General features: G+C 39.4%; 1 protein-coding gene across 6 annotated transcripts in view; it reads right to left on the reverse strand.

Moving 5' to 3' along the window:
• LOC127571220 (diacylglycerol kinase beta) overlaps positions 1-25,538 on the reverse strand; it is a 450,652-nt gene that overhangs the window by 232,011 nt on the left and 193,103 nt on the right. For all 6 annotated transcript variants that reach the window (XM_052017450.1, XM_052017424.1, XM_052017441.1 and 3 more), the window contains 3 exons: positions 10,368-10,417; positions 9,171-9,245; positions 8,299-8,418 (listed from right to left, as the gene is read on the reverse strand). In XM_052017450.1, coding sequence (XP_051873410.1) covers positions 8,299-8,418; positions 9,171-9,245; positions 10,368-10,417 — 245 coding nt within the window. The remainder of the gene's footprint in view (positions 1-8,298; positions 8,419-9,170; positions 9,246-10,367; positions 10,418-25,538) is intronic.

Genomic DNA, 25,538 nt, shown 5'->3' on the forward strand with positions numbered 1-25,538 from the left:
ATTCCCAAAAATCTTCTAACAGTCCTCGTACCTGTGGGAATAGGGAACTCAGATATTGCTTGAACTTTTGCCTGAACAGGAGCTTGCTTGCCTTGACCTACAACATAACCAAGATACGTCACAGTGGCATGGCCAAATTCACTTTTAGCCAAGTTAACTGTAAGGTTAGCCTTGGAAAGTCTTTCAAACAACCTTTCTAATGCAGAGATGTGATCTTCCCAAGTATCATTCCCAGTCACTAAGTCGTCAATGTAGGCATCTGTATGTTTTAACCCATGAATCACTGAATTAATCATTCTTTGAAATGTTGCCGGAGCATTTTTCATTCCAAATGGCAAAACATTGTATTCATACAATCCAGAAGGGGTTACAAAGGCTGAAATCTCCCTTCCTCTATCTGTTAATGGAACACACCAGTACCCTTTTAATAGGTCAATCTTTGTAAGAAATTTTGCCTTTCCCACTCTGTCTATGCAATCATCCACCCTAGGAATAGGGTAAGCATCTGACTTTGTTACAGCATTCACTTTCCTGTAATCTGTGCAAAATCTAACAGTTCCATCAGGTTTAGGTACAATAACACAGGGCGAACTCCAATTTGAAGTAGAATGTCTAATAATATCATTTTCCAACATGTACTTTATTTCCTGATCAACAAGTTTACTTTTTTCCACATTCATTCGATATGGGTGTTGTTTGATTGGTTTTGCATCCCCAACATCAACATCATGGGTAATTATCGATGTTCTGTTTGGAACATCTGGGAACAGATTTTTAAATTTTAAAATTAATTCTCTCATCTGTTGTTTTTGTGAAACTTGTAAATGGTCCAACTTCGTTTCAAGGTTCTCTAGGATATTTTGGTTTTTTAGTTTCGATGGAACAATATTTGGTCTAAATTGGCCTTCCTCAACATCAACATCAGGCATTCTAGAAACAACCTTTACACCATCCACCAAGGCCACAACTGAATCCCTCTCATAATAAGGTTTTAGCATGTTTACATGACAGAGTTGTGTTTTCTTGCGTCTATCTGGTGTTTTGATTATATATGTTAGATCAGTCACTCGAGATTCAATAACATAGGGTCCAGAAAAACGAGCTTGCAAGGGATTATTTTGGCTAGGGAAAAATACCAACACCTTTTGCCCCACTGCGAATGTCCTAGGCCGAGCACGTCTATCAAAATATGTCTTCATTCTTATCTGGCTTGTTTTCAGATTCTCTCCCGCTAGCTGGCAGACTCTCTCCAACTGAGTTTTAAATTTTTGGACATAGTCCAACAGACTCAAGTGAACTTCCTCATTAACCCATTGCTCTCTTAACAACTCCAAAGGTCCTCTCACCCTATGTCCAAACACAAGCTCAAACGGACTAAATCCGATTGACTCCTGGATCGATTCTCTAACGGCAAACAAAAGTAAATGGATACCTTCGTCCCAATCCTTGGTGTTTTCAAAGCAATAAGTCTTCAGCATATTTTTGAGAGTAGAATGAAATCTCTCCAGAGCTCCTTGAGATTCTGGGTGATATGCAGATGATACAATCTGCTTTGCTCCCAGCTCATAGACTATTTGTTGAAAAATTTTTGACATAAAATTACTACCTTGATCAGATTGGATTTCTTTTGGCAAACCAAACAAGGTAAAAAATTTTACAAGAGCCTTTGACACCGTCTTGGCCTTAATATTTCTAAGGGGTATTGCCTCTGGAAATCTAGAAGTGGCACACATGATGGTTAACAAATACTGATTTCCAGTCTTAGACTTTGGTAATGGACCAACACAGTCCACAATCACCTTCGAAAAGGGTTCACCAAAAGCAGGAATTGGTTTCAAAGGAGCCACAGGGGGTTTTTGATTTGGTTTACCTACCATCTGACATGTGTGGCAGGTTCGACAAAACATCACCACATCTTTTCTCAAACCAGGCCAATAGAATTGTTTCAAGATCTTCCCTACAGTTTTATTCACACCAAAATGACCACCCAAAGGCATACTATGGGCCAGGTTTAAAATCTCATCCCTATAAACTTTTGGAACAACAACCTGATGAATAACTTCCCATTCCTCAGTAACAGGAACATGAGGAGGTCTCCATTTCCTCATTAACACTCCATTTTTGACATAGTATCCAGTTGGCACCTTTTCAATCTCCTCACATGAGAGAGCTTTTTCTTTCAATTCTGTCAACTCAGGGTCCTTTGTCTGTTCCACCATAAAATCCTTCCTTGACAAAGACAAATCTTTAAATTCAGGCTCACTATAAGGATGTTGATCCTCCAGTGAAGACAGAAAAGTCTCAGATAAGGCATCAAAATTTTCTTCCTGTTTAGGACTGTCACAAGGAACCACATCAGACTGCACCGGACTGTCTGTCTTGGCTAATTCTTTAGCTCTAGCTCGAGTCACCGCACATGATGGGTAAACATCTGGATCATTCTTAGACTCATCAATCCTTGGTTTGGTCGTTAACCGTACCACAGGATCACTTTCTCCATCTGCAAGGTCATTTCCCAATAACAAAGAAACTCCTTCCACTGGCAAACTAGGTCTTATCCCTATCTCGACTGGTCCTTCTACGAACTTTGACTTTAAAATCACCCTGTGAAAAGGGACAGACATGGTCTCACCTGTAACGCCTCGCACTAGATTTACCTCACCAGTGTCACTTTCTTCACCAAAATTTAAAACACTGTCCAGCAAGAGAGATTGACTAGCCCCAGTATCTCTAAGAATTTTCACTGGCACCTGGGGTGACTCATCATTCAGTGAAACAAAACCCTCTGATACATACGAACGGAATTCCTTTCTCACCTCCTCCAACTTTTCCGCTTTTCCCTCTTGCAAGGACTGGTCTTTAACAGCATCTCCTAAACCTTTTTGATTTTTAATTGCCTGAAAGCAAGCATTGGGCCCAGCTTCCTTCTTTTTCTTCAAAAGGGCACAATTAGATATCACAGTGGCCAGGTTTCCTACAGTAATAACAAGTACGCTCAACAGATTTCTCCAGCCCTGGCTTCTTTTCATCTTTTCCTTTTTGATTACCTCCCAATTTAATCTCTGGTTTACCTGGATTGTCTTTGTAACTCTTTTGAAAGGTTTTAGGTTGTCCCCATTTGGATTTATGGGTTAAAGCATAATCATCTGCCAACCTAGCAGTTTCTTGTAAAATTTCCACTCCCTTTTCATTTAAATATGTTGTTAATTCAGCCGGAACACATCTTTTAAAGTCTTCCACCAGTATCAATTCTGTCAATTTATCATAATCCCCATCTACATTTTTAGCCAGGCACCATCGTTCAAAACATATTCTCTTTCCATTGGCAAATTCCATATAAGTCTGATCTGCAGATTTCCTCAAGTCTCTGAATTTTTGTCTATAAGCTTCAGGTACCAATTCATAGGCCTTCAATATAGCTTGTTTTACCTTGGTATAATCAGCTGCATCCTCAGCAGACAAAGCAGAATAAGCTTTTTGAGCTTTACCTTTAATCACACTCTGTACCATAAGAGCCCATCCTTTCCTTGGCCAGTTTGAACTCTCAGCAACCTTTTCAAAATGTTGGAAATACTGATCAACCTGATCTTCTTCAAAAGGAGGGACTAATCGAACCTCCCTGCTGGCTGAAAAACCATCTTCAGAATCAGATTCCAAACTCCTACGCTTCATTTGTAACTCATGCTGCCTCTGTTTCTCCTTTTTCCTCACTATCCAGCTCCATCCTCTTCAATTCCATCTGCTTCATTGCTAGATCAGCCTCTATCTTCATCTGAGTTAGCTTTTGTTCGGCCTCTATCTTTAACTGGGTCTGTTCTCGTTCGGCCTCTAATCTCTTTTGCTCTTGTTCAGCCTCTATTTTTAACTGGGTTTGTTCTCGTTCAGCCTCTATCTTTGCCAGCTGCACCTGTGCCTCAGAAATTGCTATTTCACTGCCAGGAAACTGTTTTAACACTTCCTTCTCAAACACCTTCTTTTCCACATAATGGCCAGCTATCAGTCTCTGAATATCTGCCTTTCTCATAGACTGCTTTACTTCTGTAAGGTTTAGCCTTGTAGCAATCTTTATCAAATCATCTTTTTTCGCCACCTCCAATCCCTTTTGGGTTGGTGACTCCAAAAATGCCTTAATATCCATTGCTGCTGGTTTCCACACACACAAGCCAATTAAAAAGAATTTATCAGACCTCCCTCAAAAATCTTTGGATTGAATCCCGAACAAATCTCGTCAATCTGGTCCCGGGTTCAAATCCCGGACGAGCCCCCAATTTTGTCACGAACCAGCAACAAAAGAAACACACTGAGCATGATTTAGTGTTAAAAACTATTTTATTAATCACTACTTATGATAATACATAAAATAAAAGTAAAAATGTTAGTATGTTAGAATTCAAAAATGTTAAACCTCGAACGTTAACCCCAAAACTAAACTCTTCATGTGTGTGTGTGACAAAGTCCAAAACTCCCAGTTCCGGAATGGTTCTTAAAGTTCAGTTCCGCAAGCCATAAGGTGAAATATGAGCAAGGGCTTCTTCAACAACCACCGTTGTCTGAAGATAAGATGTAGATGTAGAAAAACATAGAGAGAGTACATACGAAATCCAAATGTTCCACGATGGAACCCAAACGACACTTCAGTGTTTACTCGGTAGTGACTTCCTCACCCCGAAAAGCATCCGAACCGTGGTCGTCCACACACAAATACCTGTTTCCTTCTACAGGTCAGCAACAAAGTGAACTCCACCGGATTACTTCCAACTTCCATACATGGATTTCAGTGGCAAACACAGTTATTGTTTCTCATCCATCGATAGAGAAAACAAGCAGGCTGGTGTCTCTCTCCCTTCTCTCTCTCTCTTTCTTCTTCTTCTGACTTCTTCAACAACGTCATTACGTCCTTTATCTTCTATTGACGTAAGCACGCCCCACACACACATACACACACACTCTCTATCTTAAAGGGACTTTCACTGAGTCCGTAACACTTTTAACAGTTTTTGAACATTTGTGAAAATCTTTGCCACTCACAAACATGAAAGCTGGTTCAGCCTGGAAGTTCACACAACTGTCTGTCAAAGCATTCCTGTGGCTGGGGCTTGTTCAGGGCCTACCACGTCATGCCTGTTACAGTGGAAAACCCTGTGTTCCACAGTCCTTTGCAGATCAGCTGGCTTAGTTGCTGTTTGAAAATCCACACATGTAACAGACCTAACAGTTGGGGGAAGCAGCAAGTGTGACAGGCTTGGCACTCAGGGAATTCTGGACATCACTGCAGTGCTCTGAGCACTGAGTCCTGGGAACCCCCACCATGTAGTTCACTCCAAACTGGAGAATCAACCAGTCACCACCATCTCGTTTATTGCCCCTTTTCTTCCACCAGTTTCAATTTTAGAAACTGGTCTTCTCCATGGCATTTGCAAACTTTAAGTCAAAATAAACAGCAACATTTGCACTATTGCTACCCCTGATCAAAAACTCAATCAAATTAATCAAAGATGTTTTGCCTTAACAAAACTAAGCTGGCCCTTGCCTTTTAATTCTGCATGACTACCATCTCAAGAACTACTTGCCCTGTAATTGCTGGATTCATCATATTCCCCATTTTCTTGAATAAGAATGCAGCATGATGTTCAGTCCTTTCAGATATTATTTTTATATAAATATTAATTGCACAGCAAGCATTTGATTTATATCTGATAGGAATGTGTGTACAAATAACTATTTATTTTAACTTTTTAGCCACAGCAATTTTAAACAGAAAATTGAGATTACTACGCAAAATAATTTCATCTGGGCTTCATGATCTGGAAAAGTCAATGATGTACTTAACATTAATAGGAAATATAATAAACCTCAGCAAAGGTATCTTCCTTCCCAATAGCAATAGTTATACAGCAATGAAGGAGGCCTTCCAGCCAACGAGAAATATAACGGTGATTGGCATCTTAACAAGAATTCAGGATCTATGAATAATTCCTCATTTATTGTAACAAAAGAAGAAAGGCATCCTTTTAATAGTATGTTTCATGTTTCGGATAGAATTGCTTTACAACCAATCAGAGACATTCTTTTAGTGGGGATTGTTGTAATATGAGAAATACAGCAGGCAATTTGCACAAAACAGGATCCCACCTTCTCATCACTTTTCACAAATTAATATGTCCCGTGAATAGCAAAATGACAATAACTGAATACTTTGTTTTACCAATGTTAGTTCAGGGATAAATTTTGGCCAGGATCGCAGGGTGAAATGATGCTGGGGGATAGCCATTGTCAGACCTGCAAGAATAGATGTGACCCTGACTTAACATCTCATCTGAAAGGCAGCACCTCTAGTTAGCACTTCCTCAGTGACAATATATTGGCTAAAGTGGGTCTTAAACTCACAATCTGCTGACTCAAGAAGCTTGAGATATACCCGCGAGTCACAGGTGATCCTAGTCACATTGCTACACTATTCATCAGAAAAGTATAACTAATAAAATATAACTGTCAGCAATGTTTGTCCCAACATAGTGCTCAGTGATAAATGATGAAGAATGTGTTAAATATCACTTCAGTTGCAATAATATCAGTTTGCAAGTTTTAACATAGTGATAACACTTCTTTAACACCATTTGAGCCAATTATCAGGAGGGGGAGGGTTGATCCAATTAAAATGAGCAAAGCATTGATGTCAATCCGCTTCACCTCAAGATCTGTTTGTGTTGTTTAAGAGTAAACTGAATGCAATATACTTTAACCCATTTTGAACAAATGACAAATTGATACCAATGTTTGGCAAGTAGTGTAGTTTGCAATTGTGCTTAAAAAAAAGTAATCTTGTGTCAGTAAATGTAATATTTACTTTGAATGTTTAGATTAGTAAAAGAAAAAAAACTAATTTTTATATGGATAACATAATTTCTCTATTATATCTAACAAAGTAGTGCAAGTCACAAGGTGAGTGTATTTTACCTGCAGACTCCTAAAATAGTCACATCAAACTCTGTCAATGAGAAGAGATTACCAGGCAAACAGATAAAGATGCTCACAGCTTCCATGAAGAAGAAGCACAACATAATGATTCCTGTTAACCTTGGGCCCACGATCACTCAAAGTGGAGAAGGGGCATGTATTGGGAAAGTTGAGAGTACGTATTGGGAGCACTCAGAAGCCCTTGGTAAGCACCAGGAGTGCCTTGCAAACTAATCACCCGCCTGTCTTGTTAGTCAACTCATGACCCATCTGCAGAAGAGTCTGTGGTTCCAACATTGGTCTCATTAGCCACCTCAGAACACAGACACCAGAACGGAGCAAATCAGCCTCGATCCTGAGGTCCTGCCTCAGAAGAGAAAACTGAAAACTCCAGTAAATCACTTACGCACTAGATTTAGAGAAATTGTCATTAACAAAGAAAATGATATGAAGGTAGAAATATTATGCAGGTTTAAAGCCAATATACAGAGGAACAAAATCTTCAACACAATCTTGTAAATCCAATTAGTTTTGCGGCTTTTGGTTTCATAAAACTATTGCAGATCTCATTGCTATAATATCATGATATATTTTATTAACCAATAAAACAACATGTGCCACATTCTAAAGCAAGTTACATGACTGCCAATTACTTTTATTGTGATTTTAAAAGATGCCAGGTGACTCATTCAGAGACTGAATCCTGAGAATGCTCTGGGGAGTAATGTGGTGTGGTGGGCAGCACTGTGACAGTCTTCCATGGTTTAATACTGCTGATTAGGGCCTGTTTCCAACAAAGGAGAACTGGATCTGGTAACATGGGTGCTTTCTGAGTTCACTTTCTACCCCTTTTGCAATCTGCAGCATTGCCAATATGATTATTAACATTCATTAGAATGCTTTTACATCTGCAAAAGAGTTCACTATCACACATTAATCAAGAGAATATACTTCTGCCTGAATGACCTAGGTGGTGATGATAAATCAGAATGCTGTGTCTCAGAAACTGTAGCTTTCTCATCAGGACAAGAGCTGTGGAACTTACCAGTGATCAACAATCTAAACTACATTAGTCATCCCCTACATTCCTATCACCTCTTCAATATTGGGAAAATTACTGAAACATAATTACATAAACACTTGAGCTCCATCATTGATCCATTAACATTTTTATTGTGCACTGTAACTTCAGCACACAGTCAGGTAAAATGATTATTCAGTACCGCAAGTTGTTATGAAGAAAGCAGCTAAGGTGGTTAAAAGCATGATTCAATGTTTAAAATGCTTCTTCTGAAGAGCTCTGTAATTTTCACTAATGACTGCTTACAACCCTATACTTACCGTCTCCATGCCAAGGAGGACCAGTAATGGAATGGTAGTTATCCCTCCTCTTATCCACTCTTCAAGTGTAACTGTACCATCGTGATCATAGTCAATTTCCTCCATCATCTCCATTAGTATCTATGGTGTAACATATGAAAACACACATAATCTAACAAGACATTTTTTTTACATTTTGAATGGTTTCAAAATGTAAACCAGAAAAACAGATATGCATTTACTTCTCATTTCAACCTTTATAAAAAATGAGACACACCACTTTCCAAATGGTTACCAAAGGACCAAAACTAAATGCTGAGTATGAACAGTACGATTGGAAAAGTGTTTGACGGTATGCTCCAAGAGATAAATTTTCAGGAGGCTTTTGGAGAAGAGGGAGAGGGGGTGGAATATGGAACATTTCCAGAGTGTGAAGTGAGAGTCCAGACAGGAAGGTGGAGCCAGAAGAACAGAAGGTGTCCACAAAGTGGTCCAAAATCATTGCATAACCAGAGACAAATAACAAACTCAATAAGTTGTTTTGCAAAGTAGATACCTTAAAATAACATGGGAGATATTGGAAATATATTAGGAATGGGAGGCATGCTTATGGAATTGGATCCAGGAACTAAATGATCTACAACATGTTGCTATGAAATAGTACACTAATTCCCTGCTAAATATTTGCAGACATATGTTTTGCAAAAATTATGGATGGGTATGAGAATTTTATTTTTGTAAGAAACACATTTTGAAAACAACACCGGAGAGTTACTGAGGACAATATAATATGGCCATTAAATGTGTGCTAAGTTACATAATCATGCCATGATACTATCACAAGTTGCCATCAAGACATCACTTGGTTAGTAAGATTTTCTTAAAATACTTACTGGCCTGAGTTCAGTAGCATCCCATTCCAAATATTCTGCAACATGGACCATTTGGTTGATGATTCGATCTAATTCCTGCAGTTAAAATATAAAAAAAAATTAACTAACTGATAATTTACATGCCAGATTAACAAAGGTGGAAGAGAAATTAGAGGTGAGACCTTTCCTGTTGGTGCTAAGTGTGCCAGTAAATGGTTGCTGGTTGTACTTAATCCCAAAAATTCTCTTCAGCTGGAGTCAATGAAATCAAATGTGAAGAGGAGCGTACAATAGTCTGGCTAAACAGCCTATGTTTTGTTAGCTTTATTCACATTTCTGGACATTGAAGTTGCAAAAGCACTTGCCTGTCATCACCCTCAAGCTTCTACATGTTAAAATTTCAACATTAGCTGTAAATAAGACCTATGCTACTTTCTCCCTCACAGCAAACAATTGGTTAATACATTGTCAGGCCATGCAGATTGGTAAAATCAAGCTGATCCCAGCCACAGCAGATGGGGCAGTCAAACTAGCCCCAGAAACGGCCTCGGATGCCTTCCTGGAGATTTCATTGCTTGACATCCTGCTTCCAACAGCCCCGCTCCCATGCTCCCACCACAGGTTACCCAGTATGTCCCCCTTCACAATGCATGGCCTTTCTACACCAACTGCAAAGTGAACAGATTCCAATGTCAGACTGGATACTGGATGGTTCTTCACTCTCAGCACAATGACATTCTTTTCAGACCAACGTCTGATATTTTACAAGAATTATAAAACAATATTTCTTCTGCTATTGTCCAAAAAGATTAGTGTTTATTCCTGAAAGCTGCTGGACAGTCCAGAAGATTGGCAATGCTTCCTAACACTTCAAATGAGTGAAAGCCAGTGGTGGCTAAGGGGGAAGCATTCTGAATTGCTGCCCAATGGCTCCTGCTGCTAAACGTATGCATCAACTTGGTGGGGATGGACTGAGAGATTGGAAAGTTAACATGCAAGTAACAAACCACGTGATACAGTAGCTTCCCTTTTGCACTTTAAAACAATTGCAAAAGTTAAGGTATTTAACTTTCGCCTATAACTTAATTATAGAAGTTAGATCATTTTTAAATTCTTCTATTACATCAGCTGTCGAGTTTAAACAAAGTATGTAAACTGAAAAGGGACAGTCTTAAAGATTACAGTTTTAATAACTACTACTAAATTAAAAAAACTTACAGAGCTGTCGAGAAAACCATTTCCATCTGTATCGTAAAGTCGAAACATAACTGTTAAAGAAAATAGTAACAATATTAAAATAACTGTATGGTCCAGTACTGAACGTGAAATATTAACTTCTTTTACAAGCCGCATTAAAAAATATTTATTTGCAATGCGTACTGAAATAAGAACATTAGTTTTAACAGAAATATTGCAATTTAAGAAATAGTGGGAATGAGCAATCATGAAATTCCCTCTTCAAAGCAATTCTTGGGGTGATGGAGAGGGCTCTTTGCTGTGGCCTTTTGATTCCTAGACTTACCTCACAGAACTTTGAGAGGTGCAGCTGGACATTGTTCTGCTCATACAACAGATCACACACTAATGATGAGAAGCTTCTGCTAAATTGCTATTTTATTAAGACCAGCCAACACAATCTAATGTGCTCTATGATATTTGTTGAGGAAAACCTGCTGGAACTCATTCCTGCCATTTTGCTTTTGTCCAAGAAATGTGTTTTATGACTGCTACTACACAAAGAAAAAATGTGATTCACAATTATAAGAAATAAGCAGCCTATTTCCAGATTCCTGAAAATAACTACTAAATAGGCTCAAATGACCTCTTCCACTCCCTCACCCAAAATTTGCTTCATTACAATCAGATTATATCACTTGAAGTTACCAACTGGACAAAATTGATCTGCATAATATTGCTTTGTTGTAATTCCAGAACACAAACATTTTGTTGAAGATATTGATATATAAAGTGAACTGTATTTTATTCATGACTGAACCAAGGATGATGGCATTGCCACTACAGAACATAAAGGGTTTGATTAAATTCAAAACATTAGCAATAACATCCTGAGCAAATAAAGTGTATTGCAAGTGTCACATTTCAAGTGATTCCTTTTTTTTGTAAAAAAGCTACTCATGATGCAATACAATTACACTCTATATGACAGGGAAAGTTTAAAAATAAAGCTATTTCAGGAGACGAGAGTCCTTACACTGGCATACATGAGACTTCAGTCCCACCGACGTGGTAGACGATGAAATGGTCTAGCGTGCAACTCAGTTGACCATAATCGCCATGTTGAAACAGAGAAGAAATAAAACTGAACAGATCTCCTCGGAATCAACATGTGCACCGAGTTTGGACATGGCTTCCAGCTCAGTTGACATTGCAAAGTCCTCCTCACAAACATCTGGGGACTGGTGTCTAAATTAGTCAAAGCAACAGCCTGATATAGTTGCATTCACAGGATCTCACCTTACAGAAAACAATCCCGACTCCTCCATCACAACCCTTGGGTGCATCCTGTCCTACTGGTAGGACAGACCCACCTGAGGTGGTGGGACAATGGTATACCAGTGGGAGGAAGTAGCTGTACAAGCCCTCAGTATTGAATTCAGATCCTATGAATTCTCATGGCATTTGGGCAAACATGGTCTCCCCCTGATTACAACCTACTGTTTTTCCTCAGCAGATGAACTAGCGCTCTTCCATGTTGATCAACCCTTAGAAGAAGCACCAAAAGTAGAGGGAGCACAGAATGTATTCTGGTTGGGGGAACTTCAATGTCAAACACAAGTGACTTGGTGGCACCAGCAGTGACCAAGCCGATCAAGTCCTGGTTCTGTGGCACACAGTGGGTGAACCATCACAAGGGATAAACCTACTTGACCTCATCCTCACCAGTCCTCCTGTGGCAGATGCATCTTTCCACATGAACATTGACAGTAGTGACAACTACGCAATCCTTGTGGAGACAGTGTCTCATCTTAGTACCGAGGACACTCTCCATTGTGTTGTGTTGTACGATGATGATGTTAAGTGGAATTGACTCAGAACAGTCTGGCAACTCAGAACCGGGCATCCACAAAGGCATTAGCAGCAAAAGAAATGTAACCACCACAATTCATAATTCATGGCCAGCACATTGCTCACCCTTCCATTACTCTCATGCCAGGTGATCAATCCTGGTTGAATAAAAAGTGGACAATAGCTGCTGCCCTGGTGAAGCTACAACACAGGACTACACTGCAAAAACAGCAGGCAATAGAGGAAGTTAAGCTATCACACAACCAACTGATCAGATCAAAGTCTGCAGTCTGACCACATCCAGTGCAAACAGTGGTGAAATATTAAAGAGCTAATGGGAAGAGGGGGGGTCCCGGGAAAATAACGATGGAATCCAGCATCCAAGTGCTAAAGAAAAGGCTGAGGCAATACTGGCTGCCACAGACCCAATGTGGTAAATATATTTCTTCAGGACTCGACAGCTTGGTCATTTCAGCCTGCAGTGTCAGAAGGTCCACCTTGGCTTTTTCCTGAAATCTCCGGCCTACAGCTAATTTGATTCACTTGCTATCAAAAATGATACAGCACAGCTAGCCACACTCCAGCCGACCCATCCCAGTATGGTTGCAACAGAGGCAGCCGCCCAACAATGTGGAGAATTGTCCAGGTATGTCCTGGTCACAGAAACGCAGGACAAGTCCAATTGTCCACTCTTAGCCTGTCGAACTGTGAGGGAAGGCATTGTCGACATATTGCTGTTCTTTGATCGATGCTGGGTCTAAATCCAAGAACTCACTCTTCCAAAGCATTACAGGAGTGCCTTCTCAAGAGCATTAAATGTTGGCCTTGTTAACGAATAGATAATAAAAATATAGATGGCATATCAGTAAACTGGAGTATAAACATTGCAGCACTTGATATTATGGGTTAACTCCATCCTTTATTTACATGACCTGGGAAGACAGAGTTCAAACTGGTTTCATTCTTTCAGAGAAATTCAAGACATATTTTGGCAGGTAATAGCCTTGCAGTTTGTTTATTCGCAGACTATTAGAAATATAAGGAAGTCGCTGTTATATCAATGGCTTTGCAACTTCTACTTTTTAATCATCAACAGTCATAATTCAGAAGTTTTTTTTTACACCCATCATATGATAATTTGCACATTTCAAGGTTGTTAATTGCCCTCAGTCCTGAATTTAGTTATTTTTGTGGATGAAAATCTAATTAATTTGTTTCTCTGCTGCCTACCAATCAGGAACTGATTTGTCTCCTTAAATCAGTGTAATTTGGACACATTGTCATTAACTTCATTCTTACAACTTTGTGGGCTGTGACCAACTACTCATAGGAAGTAATCCTAATCAACATGTTAGAAGAAATACAGCACTCCCCTCAGCAGTTCAATCTCACTTTGATTTTTTTTTGTCCTTGTGAAATGTGTACAGGTTCTTAAACTTGCTCATTAAATTTTTGGGTGAAACAAAGTAACCTAGTTCAAGACATCTTAAGAATTCAGCAAAGGCTCCAGATGACACCATGGTAGTGGGCCGGATCTCAAATAACAACAAGATGAAGTACAGGCAGGAGATGGAGAGCCTAGATGGAGGTTAGAGCCTAGTGGCATGGTGTCAAGACAACAATGTCAGCAAAACAAAAGAGCTGGTCATTGACTTCAGGAAGCAGAGTGGAGCGCATGCCCCTGTATGTATCAATGGTGCTGAGGTGGAGATGGTTGAGAGCTTCAAGTTCCTAGGTGTAAATATCACCAATAGCTTGTCCTGGTCTAACCACAGAGATGCTATGGCCAATAAAGTACACCAGTGCCTCTACTTCCTCAGAAGGATAAGGAAATTTGGCATCTCCCCCTTGACCCTCACCAATTTTATAGATGCCTCATAGAAAGCATTCTATCTGGATGCATCACAGTTGGTAATGACAGCTGGTCTGCCCAAGACCTCAAGAAATTGCAGAGAGCTGTGGACACAGCCCAGTCTGTCATGAAAACTAACCTTCCCTCCATGGACTCTGTCTACACTTCCCTCTGCCTCGGGAAAGCAGCCAATGTAATCAAAGACCCCTCCCACCCTGGTCATTCTCTCTTCTGTCCCCTTCCATCGGGCAGAAGATACAAAAGCTTGAAAGCACACACCACCAGGCTCAAGGAGAGCTTCTATACTGCTGTTATAAGACTCTTGAATGGACCTCTTGTTCAATAAAGTTGAACTCTTGACTTCACAATCTACCTCATCATGACCCTTGCACCTTATTTTCTGCCTGCACTGCACTTTCGCTGTAACTGTAACACTATATTCTGCATTCTATTATTGCTTTTCCCTTGTACTACCTCTCTGTGCTTATGTTGTGAAATGATCTGTATGCATGGCATGCAAAACTAAGTTTTTCACTGTATCTCAATATATATGACAATAATAAACTATTTACCAATTATCAAAACATCACAAAAGTTGGTGACAATGCAATTTTCAACAATCCAGTACATTTTCTAAAACAATGTAAATGAAGTATATAAAGAATACAGTGAAGAGTAACAGGTGAGGGGTAACACTGATACACAGTTTCAGGTTGAACTGAGACTAACTAAAATGTCTAATTTGCATCAGATGCAAAACTTCTGTTAAATCTTTTGCTCTATTTCCTTACCAACTTGCATAGAAGGTGCACAGAGAAAGATGTTAGTGTAATGTTGCCTTTGGGATGTCTCCATTGTCAATTTCAAATTCCCATGGCTATTAGTGGGGACGTTATAGAGGCAAAACCACATCCTCCTCCTTAACCAAGTCCCGTGAAGTATCAATCTATCATGCCACCAATCTAGACTTCTTTGAATGGTCAAAAGTGCCATTATCATTGTATACAACAAAAAACACTGGTGGCAAAGTAGATATGCTCTTTTTGACTAACAATTCTTGTGTTTCTATGTCCCTCATAAGCCATTTGAAAGTATCATAAATGCAAAGAATGCATTTTCTGAAAAACAAGAAATAGAGATAATAGTTGATGCAAGAGCTCTAAACTGGCCATCAAAACTCCATGCTGTGAATTCCCGCTGTTACACATTTTTTTCATAAGTAATTTGATAGACTGCAACGAAAATTTTGCAACATAATTTTTCTAAATTCCCAGTCTACAACTTTTCCTAATTTAATTGCTTAGACCAAAAGTGTATAATTACTAGTTTTTGGTAACAAATACAGAAAAATCAGTATACATTAAATTAAAGCTTTTGTGAAACAGAAGTTATAATTCAAATCATGGTCGACAACAGTAGACAAGCAGCTCTAATTTCTATGTGCTATGAAACAAGATATTTAACATTCAATACAATAATGAGCTCTTTCTGTTTAATAACTGCAGCTCAGCGATCACACTAGTGGAAAACAATCTCAGTCTGAAAATCTAATGTCACAGTTCAGCAACAGAGAGAAAAGGAACAATATAATTAAACCTGAAACACCAGCTCCAGTTCCTCACTGATCATGCAGTGGGACTGCACTACAATTATACAGGAGGAAAGGATTAATTAAGCATCTTTTGCACAAATCTGAGTTACTGCAGAAATGATACAGCTTTATGATGATATTAGAAAGCATATGTGATGAGGTGGATAACTCAAAGGGTGACTGCACTGAGCAGCCCGTGTTCAACCCTGGTTCTTGTACATTTAATGGATGTCAACTGGAGATGCAGCGTGAGTATGTATAATTCTTCTTAAACATCTTTGCCAAAGGGGTGTCTGGAGCTCCCACCTCTGATCAATGCCTGGTGTTCCTGTGCTGCAAGTCATATGTCAATACTACATCAAGACACAAGTAACCTGCTACACTCATCAAGGAAGAGAAGTTAAAAAAGTTGATAATTCTTTTAAATTTTTTTTGTCAACTTCGTCAAAAATGAGCAAGCAAAAATTTAAAAAAATAGTTCATTTGAAGAACAGCAAGATCTTTACCTGAGCTACAACAATAATTAACAAATTTGTGATTTTTATAAATGACTTGGATGAGGACGTGGAAGGGTGGGTTAGTAAGTTTGCTGATACAAAGGTTGGTGGTGTTGTGGATAGTGTAGAAGGTTGCTGTAGATTACAACAGGATATTGATAGGATGCAAAGCTGGGCTGAGAAGTGGCAGAATGGAGTTCAACCTGGAAAACTGTGAAGTGATACACTTCGGGAGATCAAATTTGAAGGCAGAATACAAGGTTAATGGTAGGAATCTTAGCAGTGTGGAGGAATCTTAGGGTCCACGTCCATAGATCCCTCAAGGTTGCCGTGCAGGTCGATAAGAGTTGTTAGGAAGATGTATGTAGTGTTGGTCTTCATTAGTCGGGGTACTGAGTTCAAGAGCCACGAGGTAATGTTGCAGCTCTATAGAACTCTGGTCAGACCACACTTGGCGTATTGTGTTCAGTTCTGGTCACCTCATTATAGGAAGGATGTGGATGCTTTAGAGAGGGTACAGAGGAGATTTACCAGGATGCTGCCTGGATTGGAGAGCATGTTTTATGAGGATAGGTTGAGTGAGCTAGGGCTTTTCTCTTTGGAGAGAAGGAGGATGAGAGGTGACTTGAGAGGTGTACAAGATGATGAGGCATAGATTGAGTGGACAGTCAGAGACTTTTTCCCAGGGCGAAAATGGCTAATACGAAGGGGCCATAATTTTAAGCTGATTGGAGGAAGATATAGGGGGGATGTCAGGGGTAAGTTTTGTTACACAGAGAGTGGTGGGTGCTGGAATGCACTGCTGGCAGAGATTGTGGGGGCAGATAGATTAGGGACATTTAAGAGACTCTTAGATAGACACATGAATGATAGAGAAATGGAGGGCTATGTGGGGGGGGAAGGGTTAGATAGATCTTAGAGCAGGATAAAATGTCGGCACAACATTGTGAGCTGAAGGGCCTGTACTGTGCTGTGCTGTAATATTCTATGTTCTAAATATCAACAAGCAAAAACAGACTATTTTGAAAATAATTCTAAGGGCTATTGCCTCTACAAATGGAGTATCAATTAAAAAGTTATGCTGGTCCCTAGTTGGTGTTGTTCCTGAAATTTTATGTTTGAAAGCTGAAGGATATCAGTAAATTCTGCAAGGATGTATTACAACTGCTTGATTTGTTTTCCATTTTCTCGCTTGTTTTTAAAAATTGTTTGAAGTTTCAATTCCCATTATAATTTGTTCTCTGGTCACTACTCAGCCAACTAGAAAAGATTCATCACAAACATCTCCAATGTTGTGTTGGCCTTTTGTTCAGTAAGATCTACACCATGGTGCCAGTTTCCTACCACCCCATAACATATAAAAATGACTTGGCTCCAACAAATTAGTAGCTAATGATCTTACCAGTTAATGATGTTGAGTGCAAGTTCAAATACTTGTGCCACTTCGTCAGGTACAAGCTATTTACATCATAACCTCACTTATAATGACTACTGCTAAATTTGTATGTAAATCAATGGCTGAGATGGTTAACAGGTGTCACCTATCAATTTTGTTCCTTGCATGGACAGTAGTAGGCACAGACAAAGTAAATTCCATGTAGCTTCAGGGACACTTTGATTAATTGAAAACTGTCAAAGCTAAAGCCTAAATCTCTTGGCAACATTACTGGAAATTGTGAACTGATCACATCAATAAAAGTTCCATGAAACTTTATCCACTTATTGTCCTGGGGTTTACATAGGCTGCAAAACATTTCCATTTGTTTTGCCAGGAAATTGGGGATGATCATGGAAGTAGAGGATAAGAGGCCATCTATTTAGCATCACAAATGATCTACAGTAATGGTGGCTCTCAGAGCCACATTACATTCATAAGTACCAGAGCCACAAAGCATGCACAACTTGCATGCATTTTTATTGCTAACAATCCACTTGATAAAATTTATAGAAAGGCTCTACATGCGCTTGCTGCATCATGGCCACTTTCTGCTACATCTAAAGGCTTTCTGCTACATCTAAAGGTGGGTCTTCATTTCTGGTCACATCCTTCTTGAATTGGTATTTGCATTTTACTGAAATTTTGCATTATTTTGATCTAAAACTGTTACCACTTTTGCAACATTCTTCATATGGATGTTGGCGCCAGCAATAATCCACAAAACAACAAAACTAGCTTTGGTTTTTTTTAATCAACTTCCTGACTGAAAGCAAAAATACCTGCTAGCCGTTTACGTTGGATTTTAAGCAGTCACCTTGCTACTTTTGACCCGAGATCAAAATTATGATTTGTTTTGTGGTAATATTTCAAGTTGTTTGTTTTTTTGTGAACAAGTGATTCTTTGCAGATAAGGCACAGTAACTTGCCATTCTTAAAGTGCATGCAAAATCTTCTTACCATTCTGTCCTAAAGCTTTTCTTTCTCATACCTGCATTTCCAACAATTCAATGGATGCATTACCATTTAAGCAATTAACTCAGGTCTTTGAACACTTAAATCTTGTGAGTCATGAGCACAGGCTGTTTACACATGGCCTGCAATCAACAGGGAGATTGCAAGCACACCACCTGCATTCACTGCGATGGCTGAATATGGTCTGTACATGACTGTCCATCATCACCCTCCGACACTATAGAGTGCATAGTTTATAACCAGTTTATTGAGGTTAGAGGGCAACATGTACTAAAGTCACAGTCCTCCAATAAGTATCCACCATGTGACATTAGAGCACTAAAGAGTACACTTGCCATAAATCACTGCAAGCCACATGAACCAAAGAAGAGCCACCTGTAACAAGCAAGGCAGTGTGCCTTGCCCCACCCCCAAGTCTGCTGGTATTCTATGATCAATATTCAAAAGATTTGTGTTTAACAGGTCCTTCTGTTTGACGTGTGAACAACAGTCCCTTTTTCAACGGCACAGGCTGAAAACACAGAGCTTCTTCACACAAGCAATCTGCTTTCTGCACAAAATTATTTCACAAATCACTTTAGTTCACCCATGCCTGGCCAAGTTTATTGATTTAATTGAAACAGCTATTAAAAAGTTGAGCAATATTTATTATAGTTAATCATATATATTCATAAAAGCGGTGAAAGGTGTGACATCATCTTCACTATCCTGTTGTAATAGGAAGCTTGCTTTCCCTTCCATCTATTCTGTCTTGGCTGGGGTAGAAGTAAACCCCTGGCCTTGGTGTACTTTTATATGCTAAAGCACGGAGGTACCTGCTTCAAGCATCTCTTTCACCTTTCTCAAAAGTGACAGCTATCTTTACATTCTCTGCCTTTCCATTAGATTGTGCTCTGTGTTAATGAATTAAAGAAAGACCTCACAAACATCTGCAGCAAATTGTGGGATATTGGCTGACACAACCTCATATGGCCAATGGAACTTACAGCTTGCAAGTGACGGCCGGAGATGTGGTTGAGTCAAGGCAGTCTATTTCCAGGAAGATGGAACAAATGTCAACCATCTCTGGGTAGTTTCTGACCTCAGCCATGAAGAGATCCACTATGATCTCTGCCCATGGTCTATCTGACAGCTCATGTTCAAGCTGGGGCTCAGTTTTGCCGCACTGCCTCCCTACATCGACACACATCACATTCTCACGTGAAGCCTTTCCTGGTCTGTACAATGATTCATCACCTCTCCGCAAATAACTATTCTCTCCCAGGTGCGTATGGGTGTCTGCACTCCGACTATTGGTTGGCCCCCTTGCAGGACGGCTGCTTCAAGGCACCTTTGAGGAGTCTCCATACAGTTGCAGCTCTCTGCTGTCATTAAAGTAGCCTAGCACTGGGTCAGCTCTAATAAAGAAGGAAAATGCTGCAAGTAGCCAACAGGTCAGGCAGCATCTGTGCAGAAAGAAACAAAGTTAATATGTCAGGTCCATGACCTTTTATCAGAGAAAGGAAAAGTTAGAAATCACACGTTTTGAGTTGCAGAGAGGGGGAAGCAGGGAATAGAACGTAGGAAATGTCTTTATGAATTGAAGACCAAGAGAGACTGAATGGCACAAGCGGTGGTGGTGCTGGTTGAGAGAGGGTGGTGAATATTTGTGAATGGCAGCTGACCTGTGTGGAGGAGATGCAAGTAGACGATAATGAGGACAAAGGAGAGAGGGAAGACTATGCTGGAACTGTTATAATGAACACTGCAGATGGTGGAAAGATGAAATAAAGAGAGAATTGCTGGAAATAGCAGGTTTGGCATCATCTGTGGAGAGAGAAAAATAAAATTAATATGACAGGTTGGTGACCTTTTATCAGAAGTGGCCATTTCCAATGCGAAATTTGAAAGCTGGCTATCTGAAATTGTTGAGTCCTGAGGGCTGTAACATGCCTATCCTATGTAATATGTTTGTTTTTATCTCCCCCGTTGTTATCTGGAGAAAAAAATGTCTGTGATATTTACCTTCTACCTGATAATGAAAAGTCCAAACACTATGTTACCATCCCTACAGTCTTGAGATTGCTTCTTTAAATCCAACTGGTTGAGGACATACCTTGTTGTTTGCCCAGTTCACTCAGGTCCCTTGCTGTCATCAGTTCACAGTTGAACTGATTTAGCGCAGCATGCAGGGGAGATTCTAACTAATGGCAGATGCCTCCCATTCTAAATCTGGCCTATTATTTTGGTGGTATTAGAGCTCTATCTAGTGGCAATTATAATAATAGCAGATAGAGGGGAACAAATTGTTGGAAGCACCTCGGTTGCATTCTATCTAGCCATTCGGTCTTTTGGTTCAAACTTCTGATCTTATCCACTATAATTTAATGCCAATAGACATGACTGACACAAATTGGTTGAATATGACACAAATACAATGTGTATTTAAATGGTTAGATTGGAATTACTTCCTTTTTCCATCTGGCTTCTGGCCATTCTTCAACCGAGATACTTACTGTCCCCACTGGCCCCTCAGTTCACTGCTGCTTCTCTCCTCCACCTTTCATATCCTCCTGAAGCACTTATTCTATGTCACAGTGTGAGCTGAAATCCACCGTGCAACTTACTGTCACCAGACAGCTCACATTTGCTCCTACACAAGGAGCTGCAATTCCGGCTGGAAAATCTCCAGCGTTTGAATTGTTGGTGGAACCGCCTGGCAGCAGTTTTAAAAACCTCTTGTTAACTTAGTAATTTGCCACAAGGTCCTCCATACCCTCCCAGAGCACGTACCTTGCCCAGCTGTGCTGAATATGCATGAAGCAGTGTGAAGGCCAACAAGTAGGAAATGGCACCTTTTTGGGTCCCAGAGTCAGTTAGGCTATGAGTTACAGCACCACAGTTATACCAGTAATATAACCAGACTCCAAATTTCACATTCATTCCCATCATAATGCACCCAATAACCCCTCCCACCTCACCCCCCCCCCCCCCACACACACACACACACAACACACACACACTACTGTGACAGGAAAACACCTTGCTCTAATTCAATGTGATTCAAAGCTAATGCTATATAGTGCATCTGCATTTAAATCTGCCTGCCTTTAGGGGATTATTTTTTTATAAACCAGTAAAAGTTCTTGGAACAAATTGTTCCTTTTTAAATAAACACATGACGATTCACACTTGCAACAAAGGTCAATTACTATGCAATTACATTTCCAAATTTCTGTGCCTCTGTCCAATAACACCTGTTTTCAGCCATATTCCCACATTTCATTTAGATATTTTTAAACATTAGGAAGACAGCTTCATTGATTTAATTCCCCCGTCACAAACTCCAATCATTCACTCCATCCACCTCCCCAGCCTTCACCTGAAACAGACCATTCATCAGCCAATTCAATGAACAAAGACCAGCTTTCTCCACCTTTGTAGCACTGCCCACCTCTGGCCTTCCTCAACTCACTTGCTGTGGCAGGCCTCATCCTTGTCTTTGTTAGCTCTAGCCTTTTCCAATTCATCTCTTGCAGCTCTCCCACCTTTGACCTTTTGTAAAGCTGATCTCATGCAAGATCTGCAGCCTGTGACCCAAGTTTGGTTCAACTATCAGCTTGAATTCCTGACATAGAATTTTATAATCTAGGCACTCCAGGTCAGGCAACAACTATATTTTAAAATTCTCTTTCTTATTTTCAAATCCCTCCAGCAGGTTTGGCACTCTCAGTACTGCCATGACATCTGCTGTACAAGCCTCCAAGACCCCTATACTCCTTCAATTCTGGCCCTTCATGCATCTTTTCATTTAGCTGCTCTACCCTGATGATTTTACTTTCAAGTTCCTAGGCCATAAACTCTGGAATTCCCTCCAAGATTTCTATGCTCCTTAAAAGTAGATGTGTTTCAATTCTCACCCAGTAACACTCCTGCCAAATGCCTTGGGACATTTTACTGTATTAAAAGGGGTACATATATGCAAACTGTTGTGGATCATTAAAAGTTATAAATGAAGAATTCCCCATTTAATGTTTCACTTCCCTAAACACTACGTTCTATTTATCCCTTGTGAAAGAACAGGAAGCAACATATTAATGACTTACAGTAAATGAGGTATATGTGTTGTGAGGTATATGAGATGTGTGACAGAAAAAGAGGAAAAGACAAAGAGAAAAAGGATAATTCAAAAGAGAAAACCTGGATTAAATTGAGATATTACAAACAATGTAAGTTTGATCTTCTAAGAAAGTCAATATTTTTAAATTATTCCTATGTCTACCTACAAAAATGGACTTCATAAGGTCTCATATTTTCTGGCATAGCAGATATAACAAAAGTATTAGAAATAATATAGTTACTGACAACAGAAATTTCTAATTGATAGAAAGTTTAATATTAATAATAAAACTATTATATAACAGTATTAATAACATATTTTAAAATCTGATAAATAGCTTGTCTGATTGACAAATTTTATGTATTACTCTGTCAAATTAGATTTTAAACCATAATTGACTACAACTTCCACAACATGCCTTGATTGTTTTCCTTCTCCACAGCATGATAATCCCATGCTGATTGCTGTGGTGCCCTTCTGACATCAGAACAGTGACTCATCTTCATTTCCTTTCTCTGTAGCAGGTGTGCATTTAATAGGGTCATATGTGCAAAGGTGAGATTAATTTTCTGTGTTCAAACATATTTACAAGTGGAAGGGGTAAACAATTTTTTTCAAAACAAAATATCTTTTAAAATTTGGATGTGACACCGGAATAAAAGGAAGAAGCATCCTCAAATATCTACAAAAAAACTGAATTTAAAACTTAATGCAAACATTGTTGATAGTAAGTTACTACGTTTGCCCCAGCGTGACCATTTGCAGCAAGGGTAGGCTGTTGGAGGGGAGTTGGCAGGCAGCAGCTCATATACTTCTCCAGCTTCTTGTTTTTGCCTTCTGTTTGTGCAACAAATCCAATGTATTGCAGGGCAAACCTATTTGGTCAGGCATGAAATGGCTGTTACTGTGACGCCACTGTGTAAATATCAGTCCGCACATTTTAACTTGGATTCTTGTCATCAATCTCCATGTTGTTTCCATTGTCACTCTAAGTTCACATCTAGCCAAAGGTTATAGCAAATTTAACTTCAAAACCACAAAATAACAAGTCCACATTTTGTGGCAGTGGAACCACTCACCTCCAGACCCAAATTTAACAAATATCTGACAGAGATATTCAAATCATGCCAGAGTAATAGTTACCATTAAAATTCTTGTGCATATATTATTCAATTACAATATACTATTAACCTATTTACAATATAGGTATATTGTAAATAGGTTAAATTAATTAACCTATTTACAATATACTTTTAACTAAATATCAGTTACATGGCATAGCTGAAATACATCATTCATTTATGACAGAACATTGTAATAAGCTTGAGATTTGCACAATGTATGGCAACTGTGAATTCTGTTCCATGCAGACAAGGACTGAAGTTGTTCAATTAACCCATTGCCTCACTTTTAAACTGTCAAAGTACAACATAAAAACATGGCAGTTTAAAAAAAACAGCACAAGTTTGAAACCAGAGCGCTGTGAAATTGAAGTGAGAAACAGTGACAGCCTCTGCATACCTCTCTATTTTCAGTACACTATTATTTTGGTGGCAGTTCACCAAAATGAATTATATGAGGCCATCTTCGTAGCCGATGCCCAGAAATTCCGATGGATCTGCTCTGGACTCATAAGTGCAAGAAAATTGCGGCGTGGCACTTCATAAATTCCTAAGATTCTTACAACTTCTCAACAGCAAAGGCATACCATATAATTTGCATAATCTCATTTTCTTCAATGAAGGGACTTAAGTAGGGTAAACTGTAGCCATTGTAATTGTCAAAACCCCCTTGATAATTCAAGAGCAGTGCTTGTGGAATGAGTACACAGAAACTATAACAGGAATCCATTTAATGGTGCCAACATCACCTCTCAGCATTATACGACAACTGCTATTTGATCTCAAAATCCTTTTGATCATTGACATCACAGTTTTCCAGAGGTTAATGTAAGGCAAGTGTTAATCATATTTTGATTATATGTCAAGTAGTGCAAGAGAAACAGTCTTGGATAATTATTGAAATACTCTGTAATTGGCATAGTTATTCTTTTTCTGTGGTCCTTCTGGAACCACTTCCTCATGTCAACCAAGGATAAATAACAGCTCCCTTTAAAACCATTCCTCTCTCCTATAGCTTCATGATGCAGTGGAAGAATTATAATTGAAGTGTTATTTTTCTAATAATCTTTGTTCCCATGTCTATTTATTCCTGTTTCAGTAATTTCCAACTGGATGCAAATAAGCAAATTGGATTGAGATAACTACAAATTTTACTGCACTTTTGTAAAAGGAGAATAAGTAGCTCTTATACAATTACATCCTTCTTGTACACCCCACATTTTCTAGAGAATATAGCTGTGAAAACCCAAAATCTGATCGACAGGTTTTCAACACAATTGGACCAAAATTGGATTCCATAGCCTCCATTTTGTTTTAGGTGTGATGCAAGTCTTTATAGTATTGGCAGCATGGAAACAGGCCATTCAGCACATCGTGTCCATGCCAAACATCAAGCACCCATTTATACTAATCCTACACTAATTCCATTATTTTCCCCACATTCCCATCAACTCCCCTTAAATTCTGTTACTCCTCTGCACACAAGAGCCAATTTACAGTACCCAATTAACCAACCAATCCTGGAGGAGCAAACCGGAATACCTGGGAGGAAACCCACAAGGTCACAGGGAGAACGTGCAAACTCCACACAGACAGCACCGTAAGTCAGGATCGAACCTGGGTCATTGCAGCTATGAGGCAGCAGCTCTCTACTGGCTGAGCCACTGCGAAATATGCAGTAGGAACATCATAACTGAGTACACACATTTGGGAGCTCAACGTTTCACCTAAAGGCCTTAAGCTTCACCTTGTCGAGCTGCATACATTAAGCAGCAGGTTGAACCCCCAACAG

The sequence above is a fragment of the Pristis pectinata genome, chromosome 1, assembly GCF_009764475.1.
Source record: "Pristis pectinata isolate sPriPec2 chromosome 1, sPriPec2.1.pri, whole genome shotgun sequence".
Taxonomy (NCBI): domain Eukaryota; kingdom Metazoa; phylum Chordata; class Chondrichthyes; order Rhinopristiformes; family Pristidae; genus Pristis; species Pristis pectinata.